At 44.8% G+C, this 13,097-nt stretch overlaps 1 protein-coding gene across 6 annotated transcripts in view; it reads right to left on the reverse strand.

Annotated features, from left to right (window-relative positions):
* Apbb2 (amyloid beta precursor protein binding family B member 2) overlaps positions 1–13,097 on the reverse strand; it is a 210,769-nt gene that overhangs the window by 161,999 nt on the left and 35,673 nt on the right. For all 6 annotated transcript variants that reach the window (XM_052735031.1, XM_052735030.1, XM_052735027.1 and 3 more), the window contains exon 2: positions 10,145–10,213. In XM_052735031.1, coding sequence (XP_052590991.1) covers positions 10,145–10,163 — 19 coding nt within the window. In that variant the 5' untranslated portion in view covers positions 10,164–10,213. The remainder of the gene's footprint in view (positions 1–10,144; positions 10,214–13,097) is intronic.

Raw genomic sequence — 13,097 nt, forward strand, 5'->3', positions numbered from 1 at the left:
GGCAAGGATTCCTAAGGTTCAGGCTTCTGTCTGCGAGCAATGGCTTCCTGCTTATATGATTCTTGGCTCTCCAGAGAGACCTATGGTCTCCACAGCAGCAGCAGAGAGCTTCTTCCAGTCTTGAAATTGTATTCTGGCCACTCTCTCCCCCTCTCCTGGGCAAGCAAGGATCCCCACAGAGGGAAAGGACAAGAATTTCCCGTGGTGGGGAGCTCAGAGGCATCTCCGTATCATCAAAATGCACTGGGCTGGCCATTTTAGGAAGAGCTGCTCAGAGCTTCTAGAAGCCCAGGCTTCCGGGAAGTACCCATTCACTGCAAGCAACAACTATATTAGTCAAAGATGCCCACGTGGCCCATGAGACAGTGAAGGGCTGTGATTCCCAGTGGTTAGACTTTGGACCCTCTCCTTGAAAGCTATTATTTATAAAGATTCCTGTATGTCCAGTGTTCCAATACTCAGCTCCTGTGTCTAGTTTTCAAGTCAGAAATTAAAGTGCTTTTTCCTTTTAAACAATATTCTGTCAATTAATATTTACATTTTTTAAAAATGACAGGCTACTACTGCAATTTTATTGAAAACATACATTTCTGAGCCCCATTCAAAAAGTAGCATTTGAGATGAGCAGGTCACACTCTGGACCTACATAAAGTTTTCCCCAAGACATATCTATAGCATGGAAAGTTACTTTGGGCATTTACAAGTAACATTATGAGAAAGTGGAGCTAGCTAGTTTCCCACAAGGCATGACATAAGTTTCCAGGAGGTTATTCTATAATGTTAGATATCATATCCTAACAATGTTATTAGGAAGACATGCCTGTCCACTTCACTTATAAACCATAAATGTTTTGCAGAAAGAATGCCATCACATTTTTGGGGTGACTTTAATCTTTAGTAGCTCGGGTTGGGATGTAGCTCAGTGGTTAGAGTGCTTGTGTAGCATGGGCAAGGTTCAAATAGGCCTATCTAGTACACACGAAGTCAAACCCATCTCCTTTAGTGGTGTTTTTATACGTCCATGGGGAAATACAACTGGGCATCTCTTAGATACTAAATAATGGTATCGCTTGCTAACAGAGAGCTAGAAAATGACCTCACCCTTGGTGAAGTGCTAAGGTTAAGGATGCTTCCCCCAGAAGCTTCCCAGACAAAGAACCAAGTAAAGACAAGAAGGAAGATTAAAGGAACTTTCAAAGGGTTCAAGGAAAGGAGAGCATGCCTTGCAACAGCAGGCAAAATGGGCAAATGGGGTGACGGGGGAACATGAGGCTTCTATTGAGATGACCCTGGGTCTCTCAGCCAACCAGGAAGAAATAATTAGCCGTATTTTAATATTGCTGGTTTAACTTTACAGTCAGTAAAAGGGTATTGTTTGTGGTCCCAAACTCAGAGTGGGCGTTCCGAGACAAGACAGCTAACTGATCTAAGACCACTAGTTCATCTTTTACCTCCTGTCAGGAAGAAACAGCTAATTGTATTGATGACAGTAAATACAATCTACTTGAGCTTTGTGTCTGGTTTAAAGCCCTAAGCTGCTCTTCTGGCTCAGTCTTAACTAGGATTTCTTGCTGAAGTGTCAGCATTCAAAATTCAGAAGATATCTCTGAGAACATGACTCCTCTGCTAGTTCTTCAACTGCTCGCTGACCTCAACCCACCTACAGGCCAAAGAGAAGGGCTGGACTTAGAACTCAGCGCACGTGCTAAGCCCTGGAGGGGGTGGATTGCTTCTGGGAGTCCGCACATCAGCTAGGACTCGCTGTGAAATAGCTCAAGGTTAGCAACGTCCTGGAAAGCACAAGGGCTACAGGAAGGAGGTCCCCCGAGTGAGAGACGATGAGGGTCAGGGCACAGATCCCGAGGCCAGTGAGGCAAATGCTAATGACCTGCCCAGGCTTCTTACTAGCTGAATCTAGGACCATCCACTCCAGGCCCCTTCTCTGAAAAATGGGTTCAGTAGCATTGCCTGGTTGACTGAGAATTCTGATGAATGCCTGCAGAGTTTAGCATAGTGTGTAACAACACTCCCCCTCCCCCCACCCCCCGGCACTCCCCTCACTTCTGTGTCTCCCAGTTCAAAGTAACAAAAATAGTTCTTGTTGTAGACACACGGAGAGTGAGCAGGTAACAAAGGGACAAAGAAGCCGTGGCTATGAGGGCTTCAGTATAGGCAGAAAATTCCACAGGTGGCTGCAGCAGGACAATCACGACAGCAGAGAGGACGGCAGACCTGAGCAAGTGTACTTTAAGTCGGGCTGTTTCCAGGGAGCTCCAGTTCTCATCCCTCCTGAGCAGGCCCTACTGATGACTAGGTGCTCATCAGCCACCCGGATTTAGGGGCAAGACGGAGTTGAAGCCGGTGACCTGAACAGGACACTGGCTTCCATCTTACCAGCTCCAAAGCAGCGATACAGGTGGGTAGAAGGTGACCCTTAAGAAGTGTCACGAAGAACAAGTGGGAGAAGACACTAGCTGGAGGCAGGGGCGGGGTCTAGGAAGCAACGGGACTCTTGGTCACCGTTTCTTGTTTTAGAGGCTCTAACAGCAGAAGTCAGTGGAGAGGGGGTCGGCGGCAATAAAGAACAGTGGTTAAGAAGTCCAGTCCAGGTGATGAGAGAAGAGAAAGGGGCCACGGCAGATGCGCACAGTGGGCCTTCTCTTGACGAGGGGTCCATACATGAGGAGGGAGTGGGGGAGGAAAGGAACAGAGGGAATGGCCTCTGGGATCCAAGGAAGGACAGAGTCATGAGGGAGTGAAGAGCTGGGGGAAGAACAGGCCAGAGGATTAAAAGGATAAGGAAGTATTCTCTACCCCGCAAAGGTTTGGTCTCCTTTAGCTGAGGACTGGGACTGTGAGGGTGCAGGGTACTGTGGATGGTTGTTGGGCAGGGCTAAGGCTGAGCAGCACCGGAGTCGGGAGGCTATAGACATGGAGGAACGGACTACCTACACCTGACACACCAAGGCCAGGGGTGAGTGCAATGCTCACACTGCACACGTTCTCAGTGTCCCTCTGTCTCAAACTCCACTCTTCTATGAGTCACGGTAGACACTGCCTCTTTGTGAAGGCCTCTCACCCCTCTAGGCGGGCTCCAGGGCTCCTGGATCCATTCCCTCCATCTTTATGAACACATCTCTAGGACGGCATCACTCCCTTTCGGATGTCTTTATCCTTCTGTACTTCCTGCTAGACTGTGGCCTCCACCAACCAGCGCAACAGCATACAATAGATGTCTACAGGACAGGCTGCACAGCATTAAGACAGCAAGTATTTCATTAACATCTAAAGAAGTCAAATGTGAGCCAGCTGTGATGGCTAATGCCTGTAACCCCGACACTTCAAAGGATGAGGCAGGAGGATTGTCAGGAATCCCTGAGCAGCATGGTGAGATTCAATCCAGCCTGGGTTACTGCAAGAGCCTGTCTTAGCACCTACCCACCACCCGAAATAAAAGTCTAGGCAGACTACTACTACGGTGCAGTTAGCAGAAGGCTCGGTTTTTTCCAGAGAGGGGGATCAATGGTCATTATCTCAGCTTTACCCACACACAAGCCTGAGCAGGAGTTAAATGAAGCCCTTCAATCTAATAGCTAGGTCAATTTGCCTTGCTTCTCGGTCTTGGCTCAAGGAAATTCCTGCTGAAGTCTACCATGACTCCAGGAAAGAGATAAGACTTAGAGCTGCAGCTGGATTTTTGTGCCAGAGCTGGCAGACGCCTCTCTTTATCCAACATGACTGGGCCTCAACAGTCAACCTACTGAACCACGTGCGTCCATGTGTTGGTGTGAGAGGCCCAGGAGACCCAGCCAAAGCGCTGCTGCACATACACACACAACTGTCCTGGTTATCTCTGTGGCCCCCACCATCTGGTCCTTCTACCAATCCTTGCCTTCAGGTACATTTAGCACCCGCACCACTCGTAAGAAGGAAGGGAAGAAAATTAAACAGAGCAGGAAAGAGCAACGTAACACTTTAGTCAGTTTGGAGAAGAGAAGATATTCTATGTCTATAAAAATGAAAGGCTGGCGCGTCCTCTCCTGCACTACAATCTCAGCTTCTTTTGATTCCTCCAGTCAACATTTAGGATTCTACAGCCTGTCGTTTTCAACACGGGGGGCCATGCTCAGACTATAATCAATAGCTGGTGACTTTAATCAACTCCACTTGAGTATTTTTTTTCTTGTATTTTCAGAAAGGGTCTCATAGAGCCCAGATTGACCTAAACTTGCTCTGTAGTCAAGGATAACCTTGAACTCTCATTCATTAAATATTTGTCAAGCATCTACCATTCAACAGACTCTTCAAGTCCAGGAGAACAACAGTAAACAAGAGAAGCACAGTTGGTGAGCAGTGAACACACAGAATGCCAGTGGCCACAAGACCCGGTCTTCCATATGGAGATGGCTTTCCTTCGGGATCTGTCACTAGCTAGCACACCCACCATGACTCCGTTATCACACTGTTTGGAGTCTGACTTCTGAAGACTGCGATAGTTAATACTATTGCCAATTTGACAAAATCTAAAATCATCTAGGAGACAAATCTCTGTAGAAACCTGTAAGGGACTTTTCATGTTGAGATAACTGAGGTAGGTAGACCTATCCCAACTATGGGTGGCACCATTCCAGGGACTGGGGCCCTGGACTGAATAAAGAGAGAGCGTGGACTGGGCATCAGCATTTACGTCTCTCCATTTCCTGATGGCAGATGAAGTGTAAGCAGCTACTTCAAACACCCGCCACCATGACGTCCCTGCTGTGATGGATTGTACCCTCAAACCCTGAGACAGAATAAACCCTTCATTTCTGTCCCTTGTTGTTGTTAGGGATTTTGTCATAGCACAGAGAGAAAAGTAACTAATACAAAGGTCCAACATCAATTCAAGAGGATCAATTTCTATTTCAGATTTAAGAGTGTGACAAAAACAAGTGTCATCATTCTCCTGCGTATGTGAGAAATAACTATTACCTCTTGCCATGTATTCATTCCTTCCTCCTTTTTCTGTTCATAAGGTCTCACTCTTTCTTGGGGAACTAAGCTTCCCTGACATCCATTCACTCAGCCATAAAACTGATTTCCCCCCCACTACTCTGTCAGACACGCTTCTAAGTTGAGGCTGTAACAGTGAACAAAACTGACTAAGAAGGAAAATTCACCCTCCTGACTCTTAGGGTCATGGGTTTAGCGCAAATGCTGCTAACTTGTACCTCCTATTTGTGTGTGGGTGTGTGCGTGCCTGCACACACATGCGCCTGCACACACATGCATGCACAACCAGTCAGAGCAGCAAATCTTCATGATTCTGGTGGCTGGTTAAGGATGAGCATGTGACATACAACGTTCGTCCTGAGACTCAAGGAAGTGGTTAGAAGAGAGGTGGAAGCCAGGGGTGAGAGGATGAGGCAGGAGGACCACCACCAGTCGGAAGCCAGCCTGGGCTCACCAGGGAGACTTTGTCCCAAAGAACAACAAGGAAGAAAGAGAAAGGAAGAAAAGGTTACCCCCAGTCCCCATTTTTTCAACTATGTTTAAGTCCAGCTTTAAGGACTCACAGAAGGGGGGTGTCCCTCCAACAGACTTAAGCCTAAATCTGAAAAGCCTAGGTTTCTCAGACCAGCATACTGGTTTACCTAGTTATACTGCTTAAGTCTTGAACTTTTTACAACTAAAATAGCCTCAGCTAAAACACAAATATCTTTTGCATAAAAGCCTGGCAAGACTAAGTAAGCCAGAGCATCTTTAATCCCAGAGACAAGGGCCCTAGCACAGGTATGGCCATGCAGGCCTTCCTCCAAGGCAGGGATCTACTGGTGAATAATGGCTGACCTCATTCATTCATTCATTCATTCATTCATTCATTCATTTGGTTTTTAGAGACAGGGTCTCTCTGTGTAACAGCTCTGACTTTCCTGGAACTCACTTGGTAGCCCAGGCTGGCCTCGAACTCACAGAGATCTGCCTGCCTCTGCCTCTTGAGTACTGGGATTAAAGGTGTGTGCCACCACTGCCCAGCCCTTTCCTTTTCTTTTTGGAGACCTCTAGTCTTCTTCCTTTTTCTTCAGTAACAGACTGCTTTCTCTCCCATGACATGCGATACAGTTAGAAATGGATTAACAAATAGGCAAGGAGGCCCAAGGTCTGCCCCACATTTGAAGAAAACTTTTCTTTTTCTTTCTTTCTCCCCGCACCCCTCTCCTTTTCTGCCACAGGATTTTAATCCCACTGAGGAGTTAATAGCAAAACTTCTTCCCCGGAGGAATGCTACCTTTTGAACTACACCTCAAAGTATAAAGGAAATGAAATAAACTCAGATTTTTCACCCTCTTCCTTTTGGGGAGGAGCGGCAAAATAAAGCCGGTTTCCTGGTATTATCCACGAAAGCAAACTCTCCATGTGCCAGAGGCGATAAGCAGCACTCTGTGAACAAAGAGGCTGCAGTTGGGGAAGGCAACTCGGGCCACAGGATCTGGGAGACCGCAGCGTTAGGACCATGGAAGTTCCTAGAGCTGGGAGAGCAACTTCACAGGCTAATTCTTGGGGTTCATGAGGTCGCTGTTTCAGCTCCCAAGCCTTACCCGCCTGAGGGTTTCCTGCGTCCTTTTTACCCTAACTGCCTGAGGGCTGGCTCTGTTCAACAGTGCCAGGGAACTGGGGGGATTCGAGACACAGGCTAGTCATTCAACAACGTGTACACATTCTAAATGAACAGGACATTAGACACAGCGAACATACGAAACTTTCATTTGTCAGTTAGTAAAAAGACTATGACGTGTTTTTTTAAAGCTCAACCTGATTCGGACAGTGAGAGAGGAAGTTATTACACAAACTCACCGTGTCTGAAGTGGGCAAAGGGTCTTACCAAAACATGGTATTTGAGATGGATACAGAAGTTCAGGGAAGGTTTCTCAAAGAAGGGAATGCTCAATTAGCTTGAGGAACGGGCAGGAAGCCATTGGTGGATAAGAAGGAAAACATCACACCTGGCAGATTTGATGAGCAGCTACTTGGAAAATACAAAGCGGGATGGTAAGGTACGTCTTGGTGAGAATCAGAAAATTATACAGACGTATTTGATCCCTAACCCAAGGATACGTCTCTCTTGTTATTTTTAAGCTACATCCATGCTTTGGGAAAGCCTCTGTGTCTTTCAGAGATGAATTTCTTTTTTAACGACCCTCTAGACTTCCATGATCACATCTGATGAACAGTCAGTGCTCAAGCGTGGGAACACTGATGTGGACGGAGAAGGAAGGCGTACCGGAAAGGAACATTACTCGCCTTCTTGACCAACTGATCAGCTGGTTCTCAAGCCAATTCCAAAAGGGAAATAACATTAAGAAAAAGCAAACAGCAAAAATCTATGAAATGGGAAAATTCCTTCACTTTGTTGGGCACTGAGACCTGCTCAGAAGGCACTCCTGAGCTCAACCTTCAAGGACAAAGAGGAATTTTCTAGACAGATGACCGCATAAACCTGGAAGGCTTGCTTGCTTTAGAAGGGTTCCCTGTGGTCCTACCTCCCTGGAGTTGGAAGATGGGACTGAAGGCACACCTCATCTGAGGTTCTGGTCAGTCCACCACTCACCAGTTGCCATGTGAGTTTCTGGGGGTGGAGAGGGGAACTTCTTTTTTTTTGGGGGGGGGTTGAGACAGGGTTTCTCTGTGTAGTGTTGGTGCCTGTCCTGGATCTCGCTCTGCAGACCAGGCTAGCCTTGAACTCACAGAGATTCCCCCTAGCTCTGCCTCCTGAGTATTAGGATTAAAGGCGTGCGCCACCACTGCCCGGCAAGAGGGGAACTCAGAACAAGATACACCATGGAAATACGACACTTACTTATAAATTTTGGTACCTGCCACAGCATCACCTGGCAGTATTAGCTTTCTTTTAAAATTAAGCTTGATAACTGTTTCTGTACCTTATTGTGGTGGTTTGAATAAGAATGGCCCCTACAGGCTCAGATATTTGAATGCTTAGTCACTGGGGAGCGGCACTACTTGAGAAGGTTTAGGAGGTGTGGCCTGGTTGAAGGAAGTGTGTCACTGGGGTGGAATTTCAGGTTTCAAAGCCCAAGTCAGGTCCAGTGGCTCTGTCTCTTCCTGCTGCCTGTGGATCTGGGCAGAACTCTCAGCTACTTTTCAAGAACCATGTCTGTCTGTGTACCACCATGCTCCCCACCAAGATGACAGTGGACTAAACCTCTGAACTGCAGGCCAGTCCCAGTTAAATGCTTTCTTTTTTATAAGAATTGCTGTGGTCATGGTGTCTCTTCACAGCAATAGGGTAATAACTAAGGCATTTATGCAGCCACCAAGGTATAAAGCAACTTGAATATCTTCAGAGAGGATGGGTAGAGCTGAATCATAGAATACCGCAACAGAAGACAGGTTCTAGGAAGTGCCTGACTGTTCTCCCTCCATTTAGATGGAAGCACATGACTTTGCATATTTGCTGGCCTCGTTCTTTCATTGTTTTGATCCTACTACATTAACAGAAAGGATTCCTAAAAGGAATTATCCTTGGTACTTACAGTGTACAGTTTACCTGTGCGTTATTTACTTAGTGAACTGGTGGGTTTGCTAGACATATTTACAGGAACATGGGGAGGGATTACTCACAGGAATGTGTGTAATTCTAAGACAGCTGCATCTCTGAGAAGTCCTACCCCATCATAGGTCACAATATAATAGCTTATATCATAGAGCCCTGACCTCAGTTCACTTTCCACCCTCCTATCTGCTCAAGCACCTTCTGATACCACATGTATGAAGGGCAGCAGGGTGTGGGTGGTGGAACCCCAGGTGGGTGCACATGACCCTCCCTCCTCTGCATCCACTGGGGAGTGTCAACAATCCCATTGACTTAAAATGTCTTTTTAAAGGACATATTTGCTTTGAGTTTCTAAAATTAACAAACATATTTAAGTACATATTTATTCAAAAATCTACTCCCTCTTTAAACAATCACAGCATAATTAGGGACTTCTAAGAGTCAGTTTTAAACCTCTGACTATCCTGCATGAGCTTAGGTTTATCACATTTTTCCCTACTGATTTTTTTTCCTTTCCCCTTAGTAAATGTGGGTTTCTTGGGGCTGGAGAGGGGGCTCAGAGTTAAGAGCACTTGCTGTTCTTGCAAAGGACCTGTGTTCTATTCCAAGCATCCACATGGTGGCTCATAGCCATCTGTAATTCTAGTTCCAAGGATTCCAACACCGTCTTCTGACCTCTGCAGGCACCAGGCACATATGTGGTATACATACGTACATGCAAGCAAAAAGCACATACACATGAAGTAAAAACAAATAAATCTTAAAAAAATAAGTAAATTTTTTGCCCTTCATATACTAATATCAAGTTCAGTATTCAGTTGTAATTTTTTTTAAACCTCTTTGTGGAAAAATGTAATACACAGAGTTCTAGGTAAATTTGAGACAATCTAATGATAAGGTTAACTTCAGAATTTAAAGACACTGACCCATGGTTAAGTCTAACAGGTATAAAAACCTCAGAAGTGGTCCCTGTCCAGGGAAACAGAGAAGCTACACACGGTTTGCCACTTACAGAGTTTATCTCAAAGAGTTACCACAATTGCTTTTTCCTTATATTACCCCGAGGTCAGTAATTAAATCCCACACCATACTGTGGTGTGCAGACTAGCATCTGCCATGACATAAAGAGAGGGACATGCAATAAAATCGAGGCCGTCTCCTTCAGGCCTGGAATTAATCAGAATTAGGTAGGGCCAAGGAGAATGCGGAAGTGGGGAACTCTTGTCTTGACAAATCCCATGGCAGGAGATGCTGTTTACAAAGACTCAGCAGCGACACCTTCTCTGCCACAGATCAACAGTTCACAGGCTATGACATACAAGGCCAGGTGGTGAAAACTGAGCCATAGTCAACTGCAATTTTTTTATATGACGTCGGTGATGAACAGTAACACACATGCGGTTAAGTTCAAATGACTTCTTATTTTTTAAATACTTACTTTTTCTATTATAGTATAAAGAATAATGAAAATTTTAAAATGCTATTTTAGCAAATATGAATTTAAATTAAACATTAAAATAACCATCCTATATGTTATTAAGCTTTGACGTTCAGCTGTTCCTGAGTATTGAAGTAAGTAAAATCATATCTGACCTGGAAGTACTTCTGACATGGATCTCTGGGCGTCAGCAACGGTGTCGGGAATCGGTTATAATTTGCAATCTAAAATTGAAAAACAAAAAAGCATTTGAGAAGTTAGAACCTCAAATAACAAAGCATAAAAGGAAATAGGCACTGAACTAAAAATCCCGCCAAATATGGGTCAAATTAAAAAAAAAATTGGGTAGGCAGTGGTGGCACACGCCTTTAATCCCAGCACTTAGGAGGCAGAGCCAGGTGGATCTCTGTGAGTTCAAGGCCCTGGTCTACAGCGTGAGATCCAGGACAGGCACCAAAACTACACAGAGAAACCCTGCCTCAAACAAACAAACAAACAAATAAATAAATAAATAAATAAATGAATGAATGAATGAATGAATGAATGAATGAATGAATGAATGAATTGGTAGATTACGTGTAAATTTTATAAATAAATGAATGAATGAATGAATGAATGAATGAATTGGTAGATTACGTGTAAATGTTTATGATTTATAACAGCTCACACCACTTCTCACTTGAATTTCAACTGCCACATAACCGCACTTTCCACATTAAAATCTCTGCCCACTCCAGGCATGTCTGTCTGTCTCAAGCTCCCAATGCTTTTCCTTGCTAAACACACACACAAAGCAGAAGCCACTACGGAAAAAAAAAAAAATTAGTGAACTTTGTCTTTAAAAATTAAAACCTGATTGAAAGAAAACAAAAAGTGGCAACAATCATGGTAATTTTTTTTAAAGACCTGGGGGGATAAAATTACCATTAGAAGAGGGTTACCTATCGAAAGGGCTCCTTGAAATCATAAAGAAAAATATGAACAAGTCAGCAGAAAAGGGAGCAAAGGATGGGGATGATGTCCACTACACACAAGAACATCTGTCTAAAGGCAACAAATGTAACCCGAAATGACAGTGACTCTTGCTAGGTCAGACCACAAAGACTGAAAACCTGGACAAGGCAGAAAGCAAGGCAGGGACACTGGGAACAAGAAATGTCAACAGCCGGGCGGTGGTGGCGCACGCCTTTAATCCCAGCACTCGGAAGGCAGAGGCAGAGGCAGGTGAATCTCTTGAGTTCGAGGCCAGCCTGGTCTACAGAGTGAGTTCCAGGACAGCCAGGACTACACAGAGAAACCCTGTTTCAAAAAACAAAAAAGGAAATATCAATCTTCCTGGCTGGATTAAAAGTCACCAAACTTTTTGGGAGGCTACTTACAAACATGAGAAAATTTTTGATGGGTGGACCCCACTGCTGGGCAACTCCACTTCTAAGAATGTATTTGATAGGTATCTCACATGGACTCTACTGTTCAATGGCCATGGACATCCAGTAAATCCATCACACTGTTCTTAGGTAAGCAGCTGGCTCATTGCATTGAGAGACACCTACATCTCAACAGAGCCACATGATGCCAATGGGGAGACGTAGTGGGTCTTGGGGTACAAATAAGAAAAGCACATTAAGACATATCACTAAGAAATGAATATTATGGGGGTTGGGGATTTAGCTCAGTGGTAGAGCGCTTGCCTAGCAAGCACAAGGCCCTGGGTTTGGTCCTCAGCTCCAAAATAAATAAATAAATAAACAAACAAACAAACAAACAAATAAATAAATAAATAAATAAATAAGAAATGAATATTATGTACACCATGGCACAGTGTAACGAATAAAACTTTATTTATATTTCTCACATTACAGTGGGGGCAGAAAGAGGTTGCCCTCCACTATTGCTATCCACCTTACCTTTTGAGACAGAGTCTCCTCTCTCAATGAACACAGAGCTCAACAACTGGCCTACACTTCTGCTCACCTCTACCTCATCTACTACCGCCTCCCCACCAACCAGCTGCTAATGCTAGGGTTATAGACATGTGCAGCCGCGTCCGGCTTTTATATAGGTGCTTGGAACCTCAACTCAGGTCATCACGCTCGCACAGCAAGCACATTATCCACTGATCCATCTCCTCAAACTCTAATTTGAGTAAAACCTCTTAAAGCATATATACATAAGTGCGGACAGGCAGACACACATTCACACAAACATGTTTTCATGGAAGTGTTCCTAAAGAAGGGCTAAGGAGAAAGTTCAGTAAGCAAAGTACTTGTCATAAAAGCATGAGAATCTGCCTGGATATTCTAAACCCATAGAAAGGAAAAGGAAAATAAGTCAGGCCTGATGGTGTATGCTTTAAATCTCTGTACTGTGGGGTGGAAACAAAAGAAGCCTGACCAGCAGCCAGCCTAGCCGAATTAGCAAGCCTCAGTCCCTAATGAGAGACCCTGCCTCATAAAACAAGCCACCAGCCTACACACACACACACACACACACACACACACACACACACACACACACACACACATACACACACACACACTTCCTAAAGAAAAAAACAAAGAACCAGAAGTCAGTTGCCTCTACCAACTTAAGCTGTGTCACAGGGAAATCTGAAAACAGGGTTTGTTCTCAGGAGTCCATCATGAGGACTGTCACTTGGGATGAATGCCCATTACGCTGGGTTAAGAGTGGGACTGCATGATCCATCATATTAAGTACCCAAACAGGAAACACTCCAGTGTGTCAAGATGGGGTGCAGGGGTTGGGAGAGGAAGAGGAAGTAGCCATAGAGTGGCCCTGGGGATGCTGGTCAAGGTGATAAAGCACTCTGGGCCGATGGAGAAATTCATCAAGCCGTGCCCTCGTGAGCTGTGTCCTCATACACAGTACCCTTCCATGAAAAATTACAAGAAAAAGCCAGATGCTGGAGGTGTTCTAAAGTATCCTTCGAACTGGAAAAATTCTTATTTCCTAAGACTCTTGCTTCCTAGTCTAACCTTTTCCAAACTAGTAACCTTTAATGGGCATAACTTCCAACTTTATGATTCAGATAATGACCTGACACCTGGTCCGCTGGCCTCCAGTACATTTCTAATTATGTTTCCACAT

This window comes from Peromyscus californicus, unplaced genomic scaffold (genome assembly GCF_007827085.1).
Source record: "Peromyscus californicus insignis strain IS unplaced genomic scaffold, ASM782708v3 Scaffold_13__1_contigs__length_99412109, whole genome shotgun sequence".
Taxonomy (NCBI): domain Eukaryota; kingdom Metazoa; phylum Chordata; class Mammalia; order Rodentia; family Cricetidae; genus Peromyscus; species Peromyscus californicus.